At 47.3% G+C, this 26,398-nt stretch overlaps 1 protein-coding gene across 15 annotated transcripts in view; it reads left to right on the top strand.

Annotated features, from left to right (window-relative positions):
• The window catches only part of DIP2C (disco interacting protein 2 homolog C), a 412,960-nt gene that overhangs the window by 244,028 nt on the left and 142,534 nt on the right, over positions 1–26,398 (top strand). For 14 of the 15 annotated variants that reach the window (XM_023256257.2, XM_023256255.2, XM_023256259.2 and 11 more), the window contains 3 exons: positions 3,418–3,543; positions 13,646–13,855; positions 25,607–25,741. In XM_023256257.2, coding sequence (XP_023112025.1) covers positions 3,418–3,543; positions 13,646–13,855; positions 25,607–25,741 — 471 coding nt within the window. Of the gene's footprint in view, positions 1–3,417; positions 3,544–13,645; positions 13,856–23,202; positions 23,339–25,606; positions 25,742–26,398 lie in introns of those variants that run through there. The other variant, XM_045060778.1, reaches the window with a different exon arrangement.

The raw sequence follows: 26,398 nt of genomic DNA, 5'->3' as shown, positions 1-26,398 counted from the left end.
GTACTGTTAGCAGAGCTAGGTGGCCACTGTAGGTGCTGGTTCCTGTAGGTATCCAGGTAACTAGGCTGGGGGGTGGGGGGAAAAATGGTGCCACCAGTTGTTTTGTTCTTAGACAAGTCTCCTAAAGACCCCTGCCCGTCCTGTGGGTTTCTGAAATTAGTAAATAAATATCCTTCCTGTGTACCTCAGGAGTTTTTCATACTGCTGTTTTATGCTTCATCTCTGGGGTTGTGTGTTTTGCTGTCTCTTCCAGGGCAGAGACTCAGTTTCTTGTTGGCCTCAGGCTCTCCCAGAAGTAAGCCAGCTGAGTTTTAAAGCACCCTGAGTTAAGTCCCACTGATTGTAAACACTCACAAAGTTAAGCCCCACTGGTTTTCAAAGCCAAATGTCTCGGGGTCTCATCTTCCCAGTGCAGGGTCCCCCGTGTCTGGGGTGGCTGGTGTGGGGTCTTTTCCTCTCCCTTCTCTACACTCATGTTCTCCTTCCTGTTTGTGGTTAGTCTCACAGGTTAGTTTGGTTCTGGAAGGGTCTCTGCCCTTCCTTCTGTTTTCACTTTGGTTTCCTGTCTACCATTAACTGTGGAGAGCTTGTTCTGTCAGTCTTAGGGTTTTTTTCTGGGTTAGTTGCAATGATGTGCCTGTTATCTAGATGTGTTCATGGGACAAGGTGAGGGTAGGACCCTCCTACGTCCCCACCTTCCCTGGAAGCCTGAGCAATCCCAATTCTGGGTGTTTATCTGAAAGAAATGAAAGCAGGGACTCAAACAGATATTTATACACAAGTGTTTATAGTAGCATATTCACAACAGCCAAGAGGTAGTCAAAACTTCAGTATTTAATGGTGGATGAATCAATAAAGAATATATGTTGTATCCACATAATAGAACATTATTCAGCTGTAAAAAGGAAGCAAATTCTGATAAATGCCGCAACATAGATGGACCTTGAGGACGTTATGTTAAGAGAAATGGGCCAATCACAAGAAGACAAATTCTGCACAATTATACTTACGTGAGGTATCTAGGCTAGTCGAACTCAGAGAAATAGAAAGTAGAATGGTGGTGGCCAGAAGCTGAGAGAGAGGGAGGTGGGGTTGTAGAGTTTCCATCTTGTGGGATGGGGAGCTTTGAGAATCTGTTGTACAACCATGTGCCTGTGGTTGACAATGTTGTACTGACTACCTGGATTGTTGGGAGGGTGAATTTTAGTGTTTTTGGCCACATAACATAAATAACCATCAACTGGAGAAATGCAGATGATGATACATTGATATGTTGTAACAGTTCTCATCAGTAAAAACCTATGAAGTGCTGATCCATATAGCACTATAGCAGAGTCTATATATGGTTATATAAAATCAGTGTGATTCTATTTATATTAAGGTCAAGAACCAAGGAAAGCTAGTCAAAATATTGAATAGTAGCTGTTTATTCAGGGTGGGGTTTGATTGGAAGGACACACGTAAGTACTTTGGGTTGATAGATATGTCCTGTGTCTTGATTGGGGTAGTGGTTCTATAGATACATTTCCATGCATTGAACTTTATCAGTGTAAAGATCTGAACATTTCACTGCAGGTATATTTTCTATTTTCTCCCCCACACCTGTAAATGAATACTTACCTCTGCTTAATAGATTTTTCTTTTCACAGTGTCTTTTCACACTTTGTATAAGGAGAGACGCAGGCTGCAGTTGGCCCGTGGGAGTGTCTAGGTGGCCTCTTCTAAAATGCTAATCTCTTAGAGTTTTCATAGGAACAGCTAGAGTGTAGTGTGGTGTGGTTGATGGTGAAGGGTGTGGGCACCAGAGTTGTTCACACCTGGGTTCACACCTAGCGTTGCCACTCGCGCTTAAATAACTGGGAGAGCTTCATACCTCTGCTTACTCGTTTGCAAAATACTCGGAGCTCCTCCTTTGTGGGATTGTGTGGAAGGTTGCGTAGAGCCATCTGGTGCCTGACCACCCACTGCCTTCTGGTTGGTTCCCTGCTCCCACTTGTTCTCCTGTGGCTGCCTTCATGGCAGCCAGACGACCCCCTGACATGGAGTCAGATCATGTCATCCCCTCTTGAAAATCCCCAGTGCTCCTGTCACACTGAAAGTGGGAGCCAGGTGCATCCCTCCGCATGGCTCTGTTCTCTCTGCTGGCACCTGCTCTGTCAGTCAGCTTCCATACCTGGGAGCTGGGTTTTCTCTGTGTCCTGGAGATCCTCATCTTGCCAGAATGGCTTTATTCTTTTTTTTTTTTTTTTTTTAACGTTTATTTACCTTTGAGACAGAGAGAGACAGCATGAATGGGGGAAGGTCAGAGAGAGGGAGACACAGAATCTGAAACAGGCTCCAGGCTCTGAGCTGTCAGCACAGAGCCCGACGCGGGGCTCGAACTCACGGACCGCGAGATCGTGACCTGAGCCGAAGTCGGCCGCTTAACCGACTGAGCCACCCAGGCGCCCCAGAATGGCTGTTTATTCTTACTGCTCACACGTAACATTGACTGAACTCTTCCCTGGCCTCATTGTTAAGTAGGCCGTATGTTTATTCTGTTTTAATTCCTGCCCTATGCGATTGTCTTTTGTGTGTCCCTTACCTGTTAGCAAGTAAGCTGCGTGAGATACAGTACCTCGTCCACCTCGCTCTCCACTGTACCCATCCCTGAGGCGCTTACAAAGTAGGCATTCAGTAAATTCTGTGGGGTGGCTGCAGTTGGTTTTTTTTTTTTTTAACGTTTATTTTTTAATTTTTGAGACAGAGACAGAGCATGAACGGGGGAGGGTCAGAGAGAGAGGAAGACACAGAATCTGAAACAGGTTCCAGGCTCTGAGCTGTCGGCACAGAGCCCAAAGCGGGGCTCGAACTCACGCACCGCGAGATCATGACCTGAGCCGAAGTTGGACGCTTAACCGGCTGAGCCACCCAGGCGCCCCCTGCAGTTGGTTTTAATACACTCAAAAGGCCAAACACAGTGACAGGCCCTGAGTGCTTGGTAAGTGTTAGTGAAAATCATTGCCACAGCCTGTGAGGAGTACGTGCCTCCTTTAGCAGAACATCAGAATGCATTACGAGGCTTGAAAAATGTATTCTTCAGAAATTTCTTTCTGAAGAAATAGAGAAAGATCAAGACCCACTCACCTAAGAAAAGTCACAAAGCACTCTGCAGCCAGTGTGTGATTATTTATATAGATTCTAGGGTAATAAAATGAATAATTAAAAGCCCGAATGAATTTGAATGTCATTTCACTGCAGCTTTCAAACCAGCAGGTTTATCCTTCTTTTCATTCCTTCCCCACACATCTGTTTGTAACAGTTTCTGTAGGGTAAACTATGTCACAGGACCAGACAGAAAGGAAAAAAAAAAAAAAAGCCTGGGGCCTTCAGGATGTCTGTGAACAATGGAGTGATTGAGCTCTCTTTTTGTTTTAGATGTCCACACAGAAGCTGTGCAGGCAGCGCTGGCTAAACACAAAGAAAGGAAGATGGCAGTGCCTATGCCTTCCAAACGCAGGTCCTTGGTTGTGCAGACCTCGATGGACGCCTACACACCTCCAGGTGAGAAGCAGGCCCGCTGTCTGCTTCCCAAAGTGACGGGCGAGCCTGGGGATGAATTCACTGCTAGCTTCAGCAGTCCCGGTCCTTGTAGCTTCCAAAGTAATGGTGTTGTGATTCAGATTTTCGGAACTAGAAGTCCAGAAATGGTGTACACGCTCTATATTAAACTCGGAGGGAAAATTCATGTTACTAGGTATGTCTATACAAATAGTATTTTAACCTTTTCATTGAGACTCGTAAATGATGCAGACTTTTAGTCTTACGAAATTTCACTTAATTCTTCATGTAGCGAAAGAGAAGAGTTTGTGCCTCCATAGTTATAACTGAATTTGGACTTCTCTTCTGCTTGGATAGATGTATATATATTCTCAAAGTCTTAAAACATACATATGTCATAAGGTTATATTAAGAAACCAAATGAATTGAAAAATGTATCCTGTTACCTCAGTTTGGAGTATGTAAAGTGCAGGTAGTATTTTGGTTTCTGGACAGTGCAGTGTCTGTCACAGCTGCTTATTCTGCTGTGGTGGTGTGAAAACAGGCAACGTGTCAGTGAGTGGCTGTGGCTGTTTGCCAATAAAACTTTATTTATAAAGGCAGGCAGAGGGCCAGTTTGATCCACAGGCCTGCTGACCTCGATCTTAAATGGTTGAAGGTAATATCCCATTCATATTTATGCTTTTATTTATCTTGAACTTTATATAACTACCTAAGTTCTGTTCTTTACCCAAATAATTACAGTCTGTGTTTTATGATCTTCAAAACCAAAGTAAAGAGCAAGGTTAAATTACACAGGTATCTATTAGAAAACATGAAGTATTGAGCCTAAATTACGTGTTTTTTCTGTGTGTTGGGTTCCAACATTATTCATGTCCTTGTTGCCACCCTCCCTTCCTGCAGACCCAAGTTACCTTGCATAGTAAGAACAAATGGGTGTGTACAACGTTGTTTAGAGTGTTTTGAAGTTGAATCCTGAGTGTTTGCAAGCAGTGAGAGTAATAGAAACACATACTTCAACTCAGAGATGTGTACAACATAGTGATTCAGCATTTATGCACATTACTCAGTGCTCCCTGTGATGTGTGGTCACCGTGTCGCCATATGAAGTTAGTGCAGTGTTATTCACTGTATTCCCCATGCTGCACCTTCTGTTTCCGTGACTCTATTTCATAACTGGAAGTTTGTAACTTCTTTTTTTTAATGTTTATTTTTGAGAGAGAGAGACAGACAGAATGTGAGCGGAGAAGGGGCAGAGAGAGAGAGGAAGACACAGAATCTGAGATGGGCTCCAGGCTCCGAGCTGTCAGCACAGAGCCTGATGCGGGACTCAAACTTATGAACTGGGAGATCCTGAGCTGAGCTGAAGTTGGACGCTTAACCGACTGAGCCACCCAGGTGCTCCTGGAAGTTTGTAACTTCTAATCCTCTTTACCTATTCTGCCTATCCCCCAACCCACCTCCCCTCTGGAACCACCAGTTCTCCATATTTGAGTCTGTTTCTGGTTTTTGTTCATTTGTTGCGGTTTTTAGATTCCATATACAAGTGAAATCTTACAGTATTTTGTCTTTCTCCGACATTCTACTGAGTATAATGCCTTCTAGGCACACCCATGTTGTTGCAAATGGCAAGATTTCATTCTTTTATATGACTAATATTCCATTGTACGGATAGCACATCCTCATTCATCATATGCTGGACACTTAAGTTGCTTCCATATCTTGCTTATTGTAAATAATGCAACAAAAGACATAGGGGTGCATATATCTTTTTGAATTAGTATTTTCATTTTCCTCTGATAAATACTCAGAAGCAGAATTGCTGGATCATATGATAGTTCCGTTTTTTGAGGAACCTCCATACTGTTTTCCACAGTGGCTGCACCAGTTTGCATTCCCACCAAGAGTGAAAGAGGCTTCCTCTTTCTCCACATCCTCGCCAACATTTGTGATTTATTGTCTTTTTGATACTAGCCATTATGACAGATGTGATGAGATACCTGATTTTGATTTGCGTTTCCCTGATGGCAAGTGATGATGAGCATCTTTTCATGTGTTGGCCATCTTTTGTCTTCTCTGGAAAATGTCTTTTGAGGTCCTCTGCCCATTTTTACTCAGTTTGGATTATTATTTTTTGGTCCTGAGTTTTATGAGTTCTTTATATATTTATTTGGATATTAACCCCTTATCAGATACATGATTTACAAATATCTTCTCCCATTCAGTAGGTTGCTTTTTCTGTGCAAAGCTTTCTTTCACTGTGCAAAGCTTTTCAGTCGTATAGTCTTAATTCCTTATTTTTGCTTTTGTTTCCCTGTGTGAGGAGACATGTCCAAAAAATATTGCTAAGACCTATGTCTAGGAGTCTACTGGCTGTTTTTTACAGGAGTTTTATGGTTTTAGATGTCACATCTAAACATCTAGGTCTGTAATCCATTGTGAAAAAAATCCATTTTTGTGTGGTATAAGAAAGTGGTCTAGTTTCACTCTTTTACCTGTTGTCCAGTTTTCCCAACACCATTTGTTAAAGGGACTGTCTTTTTAGGGCCCCTGGGTGGCTCAGTCAGTTAAGCATCCGACTTCAGCTCAGGTCATGATCTCGCGGTTCACAAATTCGAGCCCCGCGTTAGGCTCTGTGCTGACAGTTCAGCGCCTGGAGCCTGCTTCAGATTCTGTGTCTCCTTATCTCTCTCTGCCCCTCCCTTGCTTGCACTCTGTGTGCATCCGTCCATCCCTGTCTCTCTCTGTCTCTCTCAAAAATAAACATAAAAAAAAGACTGTCTTTTCTCCATTGCATATTCTTGCCCCCTTTGTCATAGATTAGTTGACCATATAAACAGGGGTTCATTTCTGGACTCTCTGTTCTGCTAATGTGGTGAAAAGTTTTATTTTGTATGTGTTTTTGTAACAGAATGCACTTACAAGGATAACAAACCCACTTCAAATATTTTAACTAGATGTTTGGAACTAGACAGCATTCAAAGAGATTGACATTTTTCTGAGCTACGTTTTTTATGAGAAATGTTGAGTTTAAAATGCAAGAAACAATGTGATTATGTATGTGCCTTTTCACACATTGAACCTATCCTCAGAAATGTTATTTTATTGTACATGATGAAAGACAAAACTCTAGGAAATCAAACATTGTACGTATATCTTTACAAAATATAAAAGAACGTTACTGGGAGTATAATTTTGGTGAAATATTTCCATTTAGTTAGCGCTTGCTTGTATGCCATGTAATACATTTTGTAAACTGTCATTCAAAGGTCCTGGTGATAATATCACATGGGATAGTTTCATACAATCAAATGCCAGCTCCATCATCATAAAATTTTTATTTACAACCTGTTTTGTGCGTAGCAGTACTCTACCTGTTTATAACCATACTTGCTTGAACAAAACCTTGGGGCTGAGCTCTATTTTCTCTCATTCTTTTTTCCTTTGTTGCTTTAACACTGATGAGTTAAAACTCATCTCGTGTCCTCTGATCTTCAGAGCATATTCCTGAAATACATATTTTCTCTGTGAAATGACTGGTCACTGAGCAGTGTAACCAACCAGTATCACTGTTAGACTGACAGTCTTTTACAGGTGAAGCTTTCCTTTAGTTTTCACATAAGAATTTGCCAGCAATTCTGTTTCTACTCATAATGAAATAACCTGTACTGGACTAACCCATGCACTGTAAATAACTATAAAACTGCCCCAAATGAATGGGGCAGCTGTTTTTAAGCCACGGACATCCAGCAGTGAGAGACGAACCTGAGAGCAGGAAAACTTGCGAGGTGAGCCCCACAGTTCACAGTTTTCTGCCTGGAGAAGTTTTTAGACCATGGCCCAGTGATTGAGATCTGAGCAAGGCCAGTAGTTCTGCTAAGTTGAGGAGGCAGAGATCCGAGTTCAGGCATATGACGGGATTGGAGCTTTCTGCAGATCCACACTAGCAAAGAATCACTCCACGTCTGCTCAACGTCCGACTGCTTGCTAAAATAAGAATCACAAGGCTTTAGAGGAAGATTATAGAATCCAGAGTCTCCTCCACATACCATCCACAATGTGTACTGCTCGGTAAACAGTCACTAGATATGAAGAGATACAGGAAATGTGATCTGTGGCCACAGGAAAAGGAGTCAACATAAAATGAACATAAGATGGCCTCATTGTGCTCTTGGTAACCACTAATCATCTGTGGCTGGTGTCAATTGTATTTGCTGTAAGTGTGAAATTCATGCCAGATTTTGAAGAGTTAATATGAAAAAATCACTGGAAGGTATTTAATTTTCATATTTATTATTTATTAAAGCAACAATGTTTGGAATATTTAGTGATAAATAAAAATACATTTAAAAAGTTAATTGTATCTATTTTTTAACGTGGCTACTAGAAAGTTTAAAACTATGTTATGAGACTCCTATTTCTGTTGGAGAGGTCTGGTTTTAGATGTTTGATATAGTGGAAGATGGAGTTTTAAAATCTGATTATAAACATTCAGGGAATCAAATTAAAATATGTTAAAGTACTGAAGGAAAATATCGTCTCAATACGTGAGCTGAGTAGAGAAAGGGAAAAATACTTTTTTTTAAATTAATGGAGACTCTAGAACAGTAAAGTTCTCACTGAGGTGAGACTTCACTGGATTGGCTTAACATCAGATTGGAGAAGGAGGAAGATGAAGGTGTCTGTAAACCTGAAGAGACATGAAGAGAAATTAACCAAACTGAAGAGCGGGGAGACATAATTAAAGTTAACAGAAGAACCTCAAGTATTATGGTACAATGTTACCCACTTATTTGGAACCCAAGAAGGAAAAGAGGAGAGGGCAGAAGAAATATTTGAAGAAACAATAGTCGAGAACTTCTCAGACTGCTATAAAATCCACCTTATAGATCCCAGAAGTTCAGTGAACCCAAAGCAGGATAAGTTAAAAAAAATCATACCTCAGTTCACAGTGGTCAAAGTGCTGAAATCCCACGATTAAGAGGAAATCTTGAAAGTAATTGGAGGAAAACCTATACTACATACAAGAGCACATCATATGAATGATGAACGACCTACATAAAGACACTATAGAGACTGGAAGACAGTATAAAGCCATATTTAAAGTCCTAAAGGGAAAAAACAAAACTCATATTCAGAGAAAATATCCTTAATAAACAAGGATGGAACGAAGACATAATGAGACATGAAAAGCGAGAGAATATAGTGCCAGGAGGACTGCGCTGCAAACATGCTAACGGACGTCACTTAGGCTGATGGGAAACGATGTTAGATGAAAAATGTAATCGGTAAAAAGGAGAGAACACTGGAAATAGTAAATAATTGGGCAAACAGAATACTATGTTTTCCTATTGTAATTTGCTTTAAAACAATGAGGGGTGAGTGGCATTATACTGTTGTGTGGCTATTACTTTTGTGAAGTAGGTAGAATGTGAACAGTAGAAAATGTATAGTGTCAGGTGTATTCGGAGTAGAGGTGAAAGAGAAAGTTTATAGTGTCAGATTTGAAGAATAAACAGAATATTGACCCCATATAGACCCATTAAGGATGCATAGCTGTTAGCCTTACATCAACCACTAAAAAAAAAAGTACAAGTAAGATTTAATAGAAGACACAAAATGAAACTAAAAAAATGTGGTTAAAGAACAGAGGAAAAATCAACAGATATAAAAAATAGGTGGAATGAATGAAAAATAGCAAAATGCTAGATTTTAGCACATTTATATCATTGATTATGATAATTATAAATGGACCAAACACCCAATTAAAAGATTGGGATTGTCAGACTGGGTAAAAAAAGAAGATACATCTATATGTCTTCTATAAGAGATACAGCCGTATTTTTTAAAGTAAACTCCACCCCTAACATGGGGCTCGAACTCACAACCCTGAGATCGAGAGTCACATGCTCTACCCACTGATCCAGCCAGGACACATTTAAGTCAAAAATGAAGATAGTTAAAAATACAAGGTTGAAAAACTATACAGTGGAAACATTAAATATAAAGCATACAAGTCTTTCTTAATATCAAAGTAGATGGCAAGACATAGTAATACAAGATGTAAAGTGGGACCTTACATAATGGAAATGAACAATTTATCCGTAAGATGTAATAATGAATACTTGCATACATAAAAGAGCAGTATAATTTATAAAGCAGAAGCTGGAATAGTGAGGGGGAATAGAAAAGTCAAGAATAATAACTAGAGATTTAAAAAATACCTTTCTTAATAATTGGTCAAAACAACACGGTCATCCAGCTTGATGCAGTTGCTGTTCACAGAATATTATACTCAACTACTGTGGAACACACATTCACCTTTAATACATTTCTTGAGGTGTAATTTGCAGTCCACAAAATTAACCTATTGTAAGTGTGTGACTCAGTGATTTTTAATAAATATATAGATAATGCTGTCATTGCCATAATCTAGTTTTAGAACATTTCCACCACTCCACAAGTTTCCTTGTGCCCATTTGCAGTTAATTCCCCTTATAACATTCAGCCATAGGGGCCTCTGATCTGATTTCTATGCCTCTGTAAATATTCTGGAAATTTTGTAAATAAAATGATAAAATGTGTTCTTTTGCATCTTCTTTAGCATAATTTTTTGAGCATCTTGCATGTTGTAGCATGCATCAGTTCATTCCTTCTTGTTGAATTGTGTCCTGTTAGATAGGTACACCACGTTTTGTTTACCCGTGACTAGTTGGTGGATACTGAGCTTGTTTCCAGCTTTTGGCTATCATGAATAATACTGCTCTCCACATTTATGTACATATGTTTGCATCAACACATATCATTTGTTAACGAATCCTATAGTTATTTTATGCTTAACTTTCAGGAAACTGCCAAATTGTTTCTATATGGGTACTGCCATTTTACATTCGCACTAGCAATGTGGGAGGATTTGTTTCTCAACATCCTTACAAACGTTTATATTGTCTGTATTTTTTATTGTAGCCATTCTGGTAGATATGAAATGTTATCTCATTGTGGTTTTAATTTGCATTTTCCTAATGGGCTTATTTGCTGTTTGTATATCTTCATTGGTTGAGTGTTCACACTCTCCCATTTTTTATGTGAGTTGTCTCCTCACTAGTTAACAGTTTTTCATATAATCTGAATACAAATCCTGTACCAGATTCACAGTTTTCAAACTATGTTTTGTCTTCCATTAATTGCGTCTAGTATCTATATAAAGATATTTCGTATCTTTATCTTGTATTCTGTGACCTTGCTAAATTTATTAATTGAAGAATTTAGTGTGTTCCTTGGGACTTTTTACATAAAAGATCATATTAAATTGACTAAAGACAGTTTTAATGTTTCCTTTCCAATCTGGATGCCTTGAAGTTATTCTTTTTGCTTTATTTCACTGGCTGAAGGTTTGCAAATAATGTTGAATAGAAGTGGTAAGAGGGGGCATCCTTACCTTAGTCTTGATTTTAGGAGCTGCACGTTTAATCTTTTAACATTAAATACAGTGTCAGCTATGCGTTTTCGCAGATGCCCTGTGTCAGGTCGAGGAAATTTCTTTCTATTCCTGCTTTGTTGAAAGGTTTTATCATAAGTTAGTTTTAGGTTTTGTGAAATGCTTTTTCTGTGACTTTGAAAGTTAACTTAGGGTTTTTGTCCCTTTATCCTACTAATAGGGTACATAACGTTAATTGACTTTTGAATGTCACCACTTGGTCCTAATGTGTACTATCCATTTTATATTTTGCTCGATTCTGTTAGCTAATATGTTTTGAGGATTTTTGTGTCTGTATCATGAGGGATATTTTTCTGTAGTTTTCTTGTGAAAGGGTGGAGTGGGAATGAAAGGTTGACAGTAAAGAAGCATAAGAATACTTTTTGGGAGGATAACAATATTTGGATGGATGTAGGGGTATGTGCGTTTCTCAAAAATTGTAAGTCTGAGGGCTTGAACGTTTTTCCAGATGAGATACAGATGGCCATTAATAGCATGAAAAAATGCCCAGCATCAGTGGTCATTAGGGAAACACAAATCAAAACTACAATGAGATACGACCTCACACCCACTAGAATGGCTACTGTCAAAAACCAGAAAATTACAAGTGGTTGGTGAGGATGGGGAGAAATTCAAACCTTTGTGCACTATTGGTGGGAACACCTCTATGGCAAAAAGTATGGCAGTTACTTAAAAAATGCTACATGACCCAGCAATTCTGCTTTTGGGTCTGTACCCAAAGGAATTGAAATATCTTAAAGAGATATTTGTACACTCATATTCATAGCATTATTCAAAATAGCTAAGACATGGAAGCAACCCCTTGTCTGTCCACAGATGGGCGCATAAGCAAAATGTGCTACATACGTGAAATAGATTATCATTCACCCTTAGGAAAGAAATTGTGCAGTGTGCCACAATATGGATGAGCCTTGAGGATGTTACGCAGAATGAAATGAGCCACGCACAAAGACAAATACTGTATGAAGACACTTGTGTGAGGTACTTAAAGTGGCCCCAGTTGTATAAGGAGAAAGCAAAATGGTGGTTCCCAGGGCCTTTGGGGAAGGGAGAATGGAGGGTCATTGTTTAACGGGGACAGAGTTTCAGATTTGCAAGATGAAGAGAAATACTGAAATGGTGGGTACAGTTGCACAGATTATAAGTGTATTTGGTATCACTGAATTTCTACTTAAAAATGGTTACAGTGGTAAAGTTTATGTTGTACTTTACCACAATCACAAAAACAAAAACGAAAGAAGCCTTAAGCCTGAATACAAAAAAATGTGTAAATTTTCTTTAAATTATAATCCCACTATTTCACAAAGCAGAGCAGAGGGAGAGAATTTGTTGGTCTTCTACTGATACTGCTGCTTTTCTAACAAATTCCTAACAAACTTCCAAAAATTTTCCAGAGAGCTTGGCCATATCACAATGATAATAAAATATGAATGTCAATGTCCTTCACAAATACTGTTGTGTTGGAAAAAACAAAAGTCCGTGTCTTGATTTAAGACACATTGTCATTTCCCTTGTTCTCCTTAGATGTTCTCGAGCTGCTCCGGTCTCTACTTCCTCCTGGTGTACCTCACCCGTGGTAGGACCCAGAAGCTGTTCTTACATGAGGATTTAAATAACAAGTATACCAGTATTTCATTCTTGAAAACGTCACGGCTGCTAGGGAAATCATGTTACATAAAAATAGTTCTATCACTTTTAATGAAAAAAAGTGATGTGTTTGATCTCAATCCAAGTTGCACAGTATTCAGAGAGGAAAATAAATCAAGTGAATAGTGAAAAAATTTAACAGAAATGAGCGTTAAAGCAAATACGTTTAGTTTACTCATGTAATGTGCTGACATATAATCCTCACTACAGGAGGAAGCAAAGCCTTGGTGGGAAAGAGATGGGAGTCATTCTAACGTCTACACCACTATCCTTGCTGACAACTTACTCTTTGGGGAGGGACGTGGTTACCTTTACTCACACGAAATTTAAAAATACAGCTCAGAGGGCACCTTGTTGGCTCAGTCGGTTGAGCGTCCGACTCTTGATCTCGGCTGAGCTTATGATCTCGCGATTTGTAAGTTCCAGCCCCCGTGTCAGGCTTGCTGATGTCAGCACGGGCCTGCTTTGGATCCTCTGTCCCCCTCTCTCTCTGCCTGTCTTCAGCTCATGCTTTCTCTCTCTGTCAAAAATAAACAAACATAACAATACAGCCCAGAGAAGTACCTCAGGTCTAAACAAGGGCTACAGTCACACTTTGAAACACATGGAAGTTCATTGCCTCAGAAAATGCCGCCCCCATCCTTCTCGCTTGCTGTAAGCATGCCTAGAAACAGTTGGCTTCTTCGCAAACTGAGTGAAGAAAATAGGTGAGTATGTCTCTGCCCAAGATTGTAATGTCAAAACAAAACAAAACAAAACACAAAAACCCTTTTTGTAGCATATTTATTTAAGGTGTTTTCGATGAAAAAATCATTATACCAAAAAAGAGTTCGTTCTCTGAGATCTGTGACTTTTCAAGAGTGTCGAAAGCACAAAGCATCGGCGGTTAGCGTGTGTTGGTGGTGTCTGCCCTGGTGTTTGTCTCTTTGCCGTGATGCATAGCAGATCTGTCTCTCGCAGATACCTCTTCTGGCTCGGAAGACGAAGGCTCGGTGCAGGGAGACTCCCAGGGGACCCCCACCTCCAGCCAGGGCAGCATCAACATGGAGCACTGGATCAGCCAGGCCATCCATGGCTCCACCACGTCCACGACCTCTTCCTCCTCCACCCAAAGCGGGGGGAGCGGCGCCGCCCACAGACTGGCCGACGTCATGGCCCAGACGCACATAGGTGAGTGCCTCGCCGTGGTCATCCCGAAGCCGGTGGCCATCTAGTAGCCGTGGTCTTGGTGTCTGTGGATTCGTCTGTGCATCTCGGCCGCGGAATCCATTCGAGGGACGGCACAGAGCCCGGCTCCAACCCTTCAGCTGCTTTGATGCTTTCGTTTTTCTGTTTGGTGAAGCTGGCTTTTTACTGCCCCCAGTGTCCCTGACAGCGAGGATGTCGGGCTTTCTGCTCGTAAAGGAAACGTTCTCAAGCATTGCTTGAGATGTTTGAAAATAGTGTGAAAGGAGGGTAAGAATTACTAGCAGAAAAGAGAGGGCGTTGGATGAGCCGCAGTGCTGTCTGAATCGTAGACACAGGAGGTACGTGCCGCGAAATGAGGCCTTATCCAGTGTGGACGGGAGGAGTATGGCATCCAGATCTGTTCTCACCCAGTTTTAGTTGTGGATTAAGATTTTTCAACTCCCAATAAAAATCTTTCACAGAGTGAACTACGTGCTTTGAATGTGGTTCCGGGATAGCTCAGGAAGGTCCCCATTAAAATAGCAATGTGGGCAGGGCTTACCTCGCTCACAGGACACACACTCCTCACGGTGCTTGTCGACACCATGCCCTCCTCGCCACGGCAAAGCTCGTGTCTGCAGAAAGCCCAAATTTAGGAAACAGGCAAAGGTAGTGAATTAAGTACTCGACAGACATCTCAGACGCACAAGCTTTTATTTCTAGATTATTAGCTACTTGGCAGAGTTCAGAGAAACTCAAACCACTTTCTTCGGACTTTGCCCCAAGAGCACTCGCTCTGAACGAAGTCAGAGTTAACCTCGCTGGTAACAGTGTCAGCAGTGTGCCCTCGATTCTACTGTAGATGCTCAGGCAGCCGGTCAGGAGAGCTGGCTCTGGCCTCTGTTGCCACATGAATGGCTGCTGGCAGCTTCAGAAGCCCCTTTTCCTGCTCTAGTTGTTTAGTGGGGAAAAAAAGAATAATGATTTCTTTCCTTTGTTCCTCTGAGAGCTGCCGTGAGTACAAAGAAAATAGGAAAATTCTGCCTTTTTGTAAAGTAACGGTCCAATGCCAAGTGGTCGTATTAGAGTTCACTTTTCTATCCTCGGGTGACAGTGACACAGTTTTGTGAGCACCAAGAACTCCGTTTGGGATCAGAGTAAGCTAAAAATTACACAGAGACGTGTGCCCGTGAAAGAGATGAGGTTTCATCGTGCGGGACCTGAGAGTGTCTGTGCGTGTCGCGTGGCTCCCGTGTGGGTGGTGTGACGCGGAAGGCTGTCCACCTGTGCTGCTCACCCCGACCTGGGGGAGTGTGTATGGTGTGATTCACCTCACTTGTAAAAAAGCCTCAGAATTTTACCGTGAGACACACGGAACGTCCCCGCATCTGGCTGTCCCTTTGTGACGTGACCTGTGACGTCCTGGAGGAAGGTCCGGTTGCAGGGTTAGATTTATCCAGACTGTAAGAGGCTGCATGACTCATGTGCTTCATGTCTCAGCAGAACCTAAAAATAGCTGTTGGGAGTGTGACGTCACAGTCCTCTCTAATTTGGCGCAAAGATCAGTTCCTAGGATACCTGGAAATTTTCTGTCCGTGTGAAAAATTTGAAAGAAAGCAGTGGCAAAACAGAATAAAATGAGGAAGAGGAGACCTACAGCTACATGGCGAAGCAGACAACGTGGAAAGTCCTAGAACTGGCAGCATTTACCCTCTTGTTGAGACTGAGAAGTCTAGAGTGTGAGGGTGTGACCGTGCGTGTGTGTGTGTGTGTGTGTGTGTGTGTGTGAGGGCAGAATGTAAGAATGTGCGTGAGTGTGTTGGGAGTGTATACGTGCATGTGTATATGAGTGTGTGTACATATGTGTGGATGTATGAGAGACTGTGTGTGTGAGGGAGGGTGTGCACAAGAGAATGCGCATGTGTGTGTTGTGAGAGTGTGTATATATAAATGTGTGTGCACCTGCATATGAGACTGTGTGTGTGTTCACAGAGTAAGCCCACCAGCACCGTACCCCTCATCCCGCTCGGTGAGATACTTGCTGGAGGGACAGGCCCTGCTGCTCCCTGATTGGGGGAGGAAAGCCTGGTGGTTACAGACAGCAGAGGCCAACAAGGGTCTGCCACAAAGTGGGCTGTTCTACCTTGTTGAAGCAAAATCCCACGGGTTTTCACCCTGACCGTGTACATAGGGACCCCACACGTGTATCCCCAAAGTCAGGCCAGCTCCGTGTATGGTGTGAAGCCCCCTCCAGGAGGTTTTCCTCCCTGCGGCTCTGCTTCCTGTGGGTTCTCGCGTGGTGTGCCGTCGCGAGGATGGAGGCCTCCAGGATGCAACGCAGAGGGCCCCGGGTGACGTCGCTCCCCGCTCCTCAGGCAAGGGCCCTTGTTCCAGTGAGTACCAGAATGTTTTGGATCATTACTAGGCGGTATTCATTCAGAACTCTGTGCATGTCACATGCTTGAGACAACGGCAACAGGCAGGATTAACACCCCTCAAGTACTGTATCAGTATCGAAAGTCGAGGAGCGTCACTCAGTAGGAAAATTAGCGGAACGCTTTTAAACTCCAGGAGGCTTGTTCACAAAAAGCGTGAGAGGAAAACGAATTGGTTACTACACGGAAGTGGAAAATTTGGACAGAAACTATTGGTACGTTTCTAGACGAAGAAGTAAGAACAAAGCAGAATAGATAATGTAGTTGTACATTTATAATAAAATTTGTACGTTCGGCAAATAGACTTTGGCTTGAGCTCTTGTCTCTCATTTTGTGGCCACAGGTACCGTGGCGGTGAAGGTCCGTGTCACCCTTTGCTGACTGACACAGCGGAGGCATCATCACTGGGGTTCCATTAGCGTATGCTGGGTGTGTTGTCACTAGCCAGAGGTTCACAGAAGTAGTTGCCGTTTCCAGAGTGTTGTAGGATTCGTCGACGTGAACGCTGTGTTTGCTGTGTACCGCGTAAGCAAGCTGGTTCTCATCAGGTTTCCTGCATCTGATCCTGCTAAGAAGGTGGAGATCAGAGGGCGCTCCCACTCGCACACACTTGTTGCGTGATTAGCCCGGAGTGTGGCTGCTGTGTGTTTGTATGTAGACGCCTCTTTCCTAGGAGATTTATTCTGAGCGCTTGATAACCTACCCACACGTATTTATGTAGAATCATCTGAAGTACTGAATTCTCTCATAACCTCTGCATTGATACTGTTCAGACACTTAGTCTTAAAACATCAAACACCTGTCAAGGATGGTGATGTTGGCAAAGCTCGCTCGCTTGAGCTGGGGTCCCCCTGCTCTGTCTCCCACAGCTAGACTACACGGCTGGCTCAGCAACCTTTTCCTTCATGGGGCCAGAGAGCAAATGACTGAGGCTTTATGGGCCCAGCAGTGTGCTCTGATACTTCTCCTCTCTGCTCTCTAGTACCAAGGCACCTGGAAACATGAGGGCATGTCAGTGTGGCAATAAAACTTTATTTATAAAAATGGGTGGCAGGCTGTCCTATGATCGTAATTTTGACACATCCTGTTCAGAGCGTTGTAAACCATGCTTCTGAGACGGCCAGAAGGAGAACCCGGACCATGTGTCCGATAACCCTGGCAGAGGGGAGACTCTGGTATCCATTATAGGTTTTGGGGGGCTCCTTTGGTGATTTGGGGCTGACAATCCCGGCTTGTGAGAAGGACCCTCCTCTCTTGTCAGGCTTCTCACCCCTGTGTCACGTTTAGGTGACAGTAAATAAAGCTGATACCTGCAGAAATACCAGGGGCGTGGAGCTAATGTCACCGCCCATGTGTTTCCATCTCCTTGGGGAACACTGTGTAACCACGGACACCTTTCCAGCAGATGTCTCGTGTCTCTGCTGTGTCTTCCTGTTTCCTTTTCTGGACAGAGGTGCTCACTCTTCGAAGGCTCATCCTCTGCTCTGATGCTGGGTCCCAGGAGGTCGGTTCTTTCCCACCCAGCTGGGGGTGTCACTGGCACTCATGCCCTCCTGTCCCTACCCTCCCCCCAGGTGGCTCCTGTCCTGCCCTTGTGTCTCCACATTCTCGCTGACATCATGCACTCACACATGACTTGCGGTCTTCAAGGCCACCTGCTTTTCACGGATGCTCAGATCTGCATCTCCCACCAAGAAATCCTTCACGGCCCCCGTTTCCAAGTGCCTCCCGACACGGCCCGCTGACCCCTGTACCCCAAGGCCAGCGTGCCAAAGAGTTGGTCCCTCGAGGAGCAGGCTCCAGGCATTAGCATCCTCGGCTCCTCATTCCCACGAACCACGCGTGTCCACGTTCTGGGTGTTTGGCTGCACACGTGTTGCACACCTTCTTCTTTCGTGACTGCTCCTGGCCCCTCACCCTCCGTCTGGACCGTGACGGCCCCTGTGCCCTCGTGTCCTTTCCCTCCATGCTGTTCTGAGTGTGTTGCTCCTTCAGTGTTACTAGGACACAGGTCTGCTCCTGTCTCTGCAGAAGTGCGCCTGGGACCTCCACCTCTCAAAATTTTGCTTATTTGGATTTTATACTTAGAATGAAAGTACAGATTTTTGGATCCCAAAGTGTCCTAACCCTTCATGCACTGTGTGTGCCGTTCAGCAGGAATACCTCCCTGGCCTGCACAGTCACTCGGTGCACACGAGAGAGATGCGCCTTTTCTGGTTTTTTGCAACATTTAAAAACATTCAACTCTGAAAGTAGTAACGCAATTATTTACGGCTTTATGCACATGAGTTTCACAGGTTCTTTCCCAGGGCTTCGAAGAGGCAGGGTTCCCACCTAAGGGAGGAGAAGGTGGAGGGAAGCCTGCAGCAGGGAGCCAGGGTGCCCTGTCACTTAGTTCCTGCAGCCGGGTGAGGGGTGGTGGCCGCCTTGTTCTGCAGTCGGGAGACTGAGGCTCAGGACAGTTGACGTGAGACTGCAGGGCACCCATCTGGTCAGTGGTCAGCAGGACCAGACACAGACCTGTGGGATGTGGGGGTGCCTGCTCATGGTGCTGGTTCCCTGTCTCCTGTGGTGTCTCCGTTCGGGCGCGGCCCTGCTTGTTACAACAGAGGAGAGCTCTTTTCCAGACAAAAGCCCAGTTAAACTTTGCGTGAAGAATGAAGACTTCGGTGTCCCCATCACACCCCCACAGGGCCCGAGGTCTGTGCAAGCTTCCTGACAACTCTCGCCTCTCATCGCGGACTTGAAAGCGTGCATGTAAAAATCCGGAGGCTCCTGTGTGAAGATGAAGGCTCCCGTTCCGATGTTAGTGTGCGCTTCCGGAGACCTGACAGTGGCTCTCACGCCTTCACGGAATCACGTAGCATCGTGTGGGAGGGAGGCGGTTCTAGGTCGGCTCCGACTCGGAACTGTGGCCGGAGAGGTGCTGGCGCATAAACCGCCAGGCTGTCCTGCAGCCACGTCCGGGTCCAGTCTGTGGATGTCGTGCCTACCAACTGGAAGGCAGGAGTGGGTCACCACCACCAGGAGCCGGTCGGCAGACTCCGCAGGTGAGACCGCGGGGAGTCCTCTTTCCCAGTCGGTTGTGCGTGGAGGACGGACCCAAGCGGGAAGCTGATGTTCTGACTCTTCTGAGGGCCAGCCCCTGCTCTCTGGGAAGGTCCTGTGCGGCTCCCCACCACCGTTTCATCGAGGAACCACCTGGAAGGCGCGCAGGCCGGAGCGGCGGGGTGGACAGAGTGGTCTCAGGGCCATGGAGCAGGGATCCCCACTGCTCCCTTCTCCACGGTAATGTTGCCAGCTTGGGGGGACTCTGGGGAAGCATTCTCCACGAGTGGAAGCCCGTAGTGTATCATCTGTGTCGGTCAGTGGCCCTGAAGCACGTTGCCTTCTACATGCAAAAACCAGGTTTTCTGCCGTTCCTCTCTTCACTTAGAAGCTGTCTGGGGACTGAAAAATAGTTAATATGGTTTAAAAAGTGGGATCTATCACCATTTACCCTGGGGATCCCCAGGCGTACAGTCAGAATTAACACGTCCGCCGGTGTTAGAACCAGAGGCATTTTCTCTCGGGTTGTCAGGTGTCCTTAATTTACTTCAGGTTGTGTTCGTTCATTCTTTGAAGTCTTTTTTCAGCCTTGGCCAAGTGCCGAGGATGCGGGCAGGTGGAGTAACCTCGGCGTCCATGAAGGACCCAGGGGTCTGGACCTTGAGAGCTGGAAGGAGCTAGGTCAGGAGGCAGGGAGTTTCCAGGTTCAGCCGGAAGACCAGCCTCCCTCCATGCCCCCCTCCTCTCCCTCCCTCCCTCCCTCCCTCCCTCTCTCTCTCTCTCTCCTCCTTCCCTCTTTTCTTGCTCCCCCACCTCCTCTCTCCCTCCCACTCACTCCTCTCACAACCCCCTTCCTCCTCTCGCCTTCCCTTCCTCCCCCTCCTCTTCCTCTCTCCCTCCTTCCTCTCCCCCCCTTCCCAACCCCCTCCCTCTGTGTCCCTCCCTCCCACCCCCCTCCTCTCTCCTTCCCTCCTCCTCCTCCTCTTTCTCTCTCCTCCTCCTCCTTCCTCTCCCCCCTGTCCCAACCCCCTCCCTCCATCTCCCTCCCTCCCACCCCCCTCCTCTCTCCCTCCCCCACTTCTTCTCTCTCCCTCCCCCACTTCTTCTCTCTCCCTCCCCCACTTCTTCTCTCTCCCTCCTTCCTCTCCCCCCTGTCCCAACCCCCTCCCTCCTCTCTCCCTTTCTCCCACCCCCTCCTCTCTCCCTCCCTCCCACCCTCCTCCTCTCTCCTTCCCTCCCCCTCCTTTCTCTCTCTCCCTCCTTCCTCTCTCCCCCTCCTTCCTCTCTCCCCCTCCTTCCTCTCTCCCCCTCCTTCCTCTCTCCCGTCCCAACCCCCTCCCTCCGTCTCCCTCCCTCCCACCCCCTCCTCTCTCCCTCCCCCACCTCTTCTCTCTCCCTCCCCCACCTCTTCTCTCTCCCTCTCCCACCTCTTCTCTCTCCCTCCCCCACCTCTTCTCTCTCCCTCCCCCACCTCTTCTCTCTCCCTTCTTCCTCTCCCCGCTGTCCCAACCCCCTCTCTCCTCTCTCCCTCTCTCCCACCCCCTCCTCTCTCCCTCCCTCCCACCCTCCTCCTCTCTCCTTCCCTCCCCCTCTCCTCTCCTTCCCTCCCCCTCTCCTCTCCTTCCCTCCCCCTCTCCTCTCCTTCCCTCCCCCTCTCCTCTCCTTCCCTCCCCCTCTCCTCTCCTTCCCTCCCCTTCCTCTCTCTCTCTACTTCCTCTCCCCCCTCTCTCCCCCATCCCAACCCCCTTCCTCCGTTTCCCTCCCCCTCCTCTCTCCTTCCCTCCCCCCCTCCTCTCTCCTTCCCTCCCCCCCTCCTCTCTCCTTCCCTCCCCCCCTCCTCTCTCCTTCCCTCCCCCCCTCCTTCCCTCCCCCCCTCCTTCCCTCCCCCCCTCCTCTCTCCTTCCCTCCCCCCCTCCTCTCTCTCCTTCCTCTCACCCCTCTCCCAACCACTCCCCTGCCGTGCTATCATGCATTACAGATTCCGAAGCAACCATCTGCTGCTGGGGACAAAAGTCCTATGGCATAGATGATACAGAATCCACCTGTGGGGGCAGCTCTGGGTGGGGTTCACAGCAGAGGTGACCCTTGACAGGTGGCTGGAGGATGGCCACCATTTTTTCTTTATTTTAAAAGTACAGGGAAATTGATAAACAGTGAACTCACTTGCGCAGAAAATGGAGACCTGGTCTGATGATCTCAAAGTTCTACTGCAGGTGGACATCTGTGGCCTCACCCCAGAAGCCGATGAGCCTTACAGTCCTTGAGCCACGCTTCCAGCACCTGTCACAGGCTTCGAGGCAGCCTAGTTAAGTCCCTGGAGCCCCGTGTCACGGCAGCGCGGCGTCCTCTGGTGCCCTCCCGGATGCCGGCTGCGGGGGCAGTGACCCCACCATGGCCACATGTGCGATTTGTGAGCAGGTTGAGAGGGAGGGGAGATGATGCAGAAGTAAGTCTGGAAGGCATTTTGGAGTCACCCAGCTGTCACCGCTCCTACTTCTTAGTCAACAGATGCATTGGAATTGTTACTTCCCTGTTTCAGAGTGGAGACCCTGCAATGTTCGCGCCTCGCTGCGCAGCCCTGAGTGGCCACTCCCAGTGACGTGGCCGCCTGGTGACGTGGCTGTTTGGTGACGTAGGCACACGCGGACATGAGCCTGCGACGTGGCTGCCTGGTGACCTGGCTGCCCGGTGACGTAGGATCAGGCGAAAGTGAGCCAGCGACGTGGCTGCCCGGTGACGTGGCTGCCTGGTGCAATAGGCACACGTGGACGTGACCCCTCGACATGGCTGCCTGGTGACGTAGGCACACTCAGACGTGAGCCGGCGACGTGGCTGCCTGGTGACGTAGGCACACGCGGACGTGACCCCTCGACGTGGCTGCCTGGTGACGTAGGCACACGCGGACGTGACCCCTCGACGTGGCTGCCTGGTGACGTAGGCACATGCGGACGTGAGCCGGCAATGTGGCTGCCCCGTGACATAGGCACACGTGGACGTGAGCTGGCGATATGGCTGCCTGGTGACGTAGGTACACACAGATGTGAGCCCGCAACATGGCTGCCTGGTGACGTAGGTTCGCGCGGACATGAGCCAGCGACGTGGGTGCCTGGTGACGTAGGCACACGGGGACGTGAGCCCGCGACGTGGCTGTCTGGTGACGTAGACACACGCGGACATGAGCCAGCGATGTGGCTGCCTGGCGACATAGGTTCATGCGGACGTGAGCCCACGACGTGGCTGCCCGGCGACGTAGGCACACACGGACGTGAGCCCGCGACGTGGCTGCCTGGTGATGTAGGCTCACGCGGACGTGAGCCTGTGACGTGGCTGCCCGGTGACGTAGGCTCACGCGGACGTGAGCCGGCGACGTGGCTGCCCGGCGACGTAGGCACACGCGGACGTGAGCCGGCGACGTGGCTGCCCGGCGACGTAGGCACACGCGGACATGAGCCGGCGACGTGGCTGCCCGGCGACGTAGGCTCACGCGGACGTGAGCCGGCGACGTGGCTGCCCGGCGACGTAGGCACACGTGGACGTGAGCCGGCGACGTGGCTGCCCGGTGACGTAGGCACACCCGGACGTGAGCCCGCGACGTGGCTGCCTGGCGACGTAGGCTCACGCGGACGTGAGCCCGTGATGTGGTTGCCCGGTGACAGACACGGACGTGAGCTGGCGACGTGGCTGCCCGGTGACGTAGGCACACGTGGACGTGAGCCCGCGACATGGCTGCCCGGCGACGTAGGCACACGTGGACGTGAGCCGGTGACGTGGCTGCCCGGTGACGTAGGCACACACGGACGTGAGCCCGCGACGTGGCTGCCTGCCGATGTAGGTTCACGCGAAAGTGAGGCCCCAGCACGGTGAGCGCCTCTCCGCTCACCGTGCTGGGTGGCCGGCTTGGATCTTTGTCATTTCGCTCTGCTGCCTGCTGTGCCTTCACTCAAGATAGGAGACCCCAGCGAGCGTACCGCTGAGCCACAGAGTCAGCGTTTTTACTGCCAAGGCAAGTCTCTTTGGTCGAAGCGTGGGTAGGGCTGAAAAGGAGGGTGGAAACGGCGTCTCAGACATCGAAGAGGCGACACGAGTCCCCCTGCCACACGTCGCTCGGTGACCGGACAGAGCTGCCTACTCGCCCTTGTCAGAGGTGTTCCTTTTCTGAGCTAAGATCCAGGAAATTGTCCTTTGGGGGGTGTGAGGCCGCTCTGGCTGCCGTGACAAGCACCCTGGACTTGGAGCTTAACCGACAGAGTTCACTGCCCTGCCTGCTGGAGGCGGGGAGTCCAGGATCCGGGTGTGGGCAGGGCTGGTTCCTCCCGAGGCCTTTCTGCTGGACGTGCAGACGCCGCTTTCTCTCCGTGTCCTCTCGTGGTCGTCCTTCTGTGTGTGTCTGTTGCGACTACCTCAGGAGGATGCTGGTGACCCCTCTAAAGACCCGTCTCAGTGTGCGCTCGCATTCTGAGGCCCTCGGAGTGAGGACTTGCACGTGGGACTTAGCGGGGACACAGTCCAGCCCGTGCTGGGGCGAACACTCCTGGAAAAGGGAGGTGAGACGTGGAGAACCCAGCTGTCTGCTGCGGGCTGTGCTTGGCGCGCTCATCCGCTTGTCTGCCGTGCGGAGATTCCGGGTTCAGACTGCACGACCGCTGCCCTCTGGGGCTCTGCTCCTGCCTGTGCTGCCCTTGCAGGTGCGTTCACGGGCTCCCTTTGGCGAACGTCTGTGCTGTGCACCTAATGGTGGCAGCGCTTGGGTGCCTCTGTGTGTTTACCGCTTGAGGTAGGTGTTATCATCACCATCCCCATTTTACGGAGAAGGACCCTAAAGCATAGGTTGGTTAGTAACTGGTCCTAGGGGATCAGCGACGAGCAGACGGCCAAACCCTGTGACGCCGGCAGCCCAGCAACCAGGGCCGTGGGTGTGTCCATGTGCCTGCAGGGTCGGCATGCCTCGGACCACCCAGGCACATCGGGATGTGTTGGCCGCGGGAGTTGCCCCCATGAAGCTTGCCTAGGGGTGCGCGTTAATCTCCCTCGCTGTGGCGTCCCCTCGTGATGGGAGATCACTTCTGTAATCGTTCACTCCGCGGTCTCCGTGCGTGCATAGTTGCAGACCCGCCTCCTTGGGCAACCTATTTATAACTGTAAATCGGTTCTCTGAGGACATGTGCAGAACGGCTAAAATCTGAGTCCCCGGCATGCGTGTTCCCAGCTGAGGGCCAACGGGGTAATGCTCTACCTCTTTTATCACCTTGGACTATAGAAGGTGTTCTTTACACGATCTGTTTGGCACCCTGTTTGTCGTCTTTCTTGTGCTTTTGGTTGGTGGTTTCAGTGCTTAAACAGTCCTCGTATGTGGTGCTGAAGTGGGGCAACATCCAGAGGAGACAGGCCGGCTGTGGAGCATGTGCTTCTAATCATGCGGAGCCACAGAAACCCAGTCAAGCTGCTGCCTAGTAAGGATAACCAAATCAGACTTAATGGTATAATGCCCGTGGTTAGAACTGAAGATATGCAAAATGTCATTGATGGTCTCATTGACACACTTTTCTTAATGCCTTATTTAGCAAATACAAAAATTGTGCTTCCCCCACTTAACCAGTGAGTGCTTCCCTTCATGGTGACTGTCGCGGTGGGGACGGACTGGGGCCAGTCTCGTGGGTGATACCGCGCTGATACACACTGGTTATAAACACACTTTGGAATGATTATTCAGTATCACGCGTGCTAAAACAAATGGAACAGCTAATATTTCTTGAATGCTTACTCTTTATCATAAAGTATCTTAAGAGCTTTACGTGTGTTTAGTCCATTCACTGTACCCTGCAGGGGACTGGCCATGTCATTCCCATTTAGTGGAGGAGGGCACCGGCACGCCCCCTGGGGCCTGGAGGAAGTGGGATACAAGCCCCAGGCGCTCTACCTGTAGAGCTTGAGCTCCTCACTGTCTCTGTTAGGACAGACAAGGAAGTTACCCTTTACGAACAAACCCATAACTTAAAATATTTCTCTTTCCACTGGCTGTTTGAAAACGTTACTTTAAAGTGCTGCATTGATGCGGCTTCAGCTGTAATATCATTGTATCAATGTGGTTCCATCTTGAGAAGTATAAATTGCCTTAAAGATCATCTTTGTCCTGACACTTTTGTGGTGCACTTGGATTCAGATTCTTGGCCCTTTCTTGGGATGTGGCAGTTTTTGAAGCCCCCTTGCTCACTTACCCTTCAGAATAACTCCATTGTGATGATCTGAAAACTTGTAATTTGCTTCTTTATAGAAAATCACTCTGCACCTCCTGATGTAACCACTTACACCTCAGAACACTCGATACAAGTAGAAAGGCCACAAGGCTCAACGACATCACGGACGGCACCAAAGTATGGCAACGCGGAGCTCATGGAGACTGGCGATGGTAGGTCTCCTGACAATCATTTCTCCTTCTTTATAAATCCTCATTTCGACTAAGTTGCCCTTCTGTGCGCAGGATTGGATGGATGTGTTTCTTGTAGATACAAAGTGACTCACGGAACCTGGTTTATCACCTTCTTTACGTGGCTCCCATGGAAGGTGGCACGGGGACAAGAAATGCAAATGATCTCCAAGTTGTCCAAGAGTGTTTCCCTGTAGGAAAAAATATCAGTGTGGGGGGAACTCAGTCATGAGAAGAAAACAGAAATTTTATGAGTCTGACATGTTTGCTAATCAGTAACAAATGTTGGTTCGGCAGTTAAGAAATTAGCACGGACGTGTTAAGACCACGAGCAGTTAGGAGAAGGATAACATGAAGTTAAATGTAAACCGATGATGGGGGCGCCTGGGTGGTGCAGTCGGTTAAGCGTCCGACTTCAGCCAGGTCACGATCTCGCGGTCCGTGAGTTCGAGCCCCGCGTCAGGCTCTGGGCTGATGGCTCAGAGCCTGGAGCCTGTTTCCGATTCTGTGTCTCCCTCTCTCTCTGCCCCTCCCCCGTTCATGCTCTGTCTCTCTCTGTCCCAAAAATAAATAAACGTTGAAAAAAAAAATTAAAAAAAAAAAATGTAAACCGATGATTGACATGTATGGGCTAGTGTG

Source organism: Felis catus, chromosome B4 (assembly GCF_018350175.1).
Source record: "Felis catus isolate Fca126 chromosome B4, F.catus_Fca126_mat1.0, whole genome shotgun sequence".
NCBI lineage: Eukaryota > Metazoa > Chordata > Mammalia > Carnivora > Felidae > Felis > Felis catus.
The sequence above is the reverse complement of the archived record's forward strand: the minus strand, read 5'-3'. Positions and strand labels throughout refer to the sequence as shown.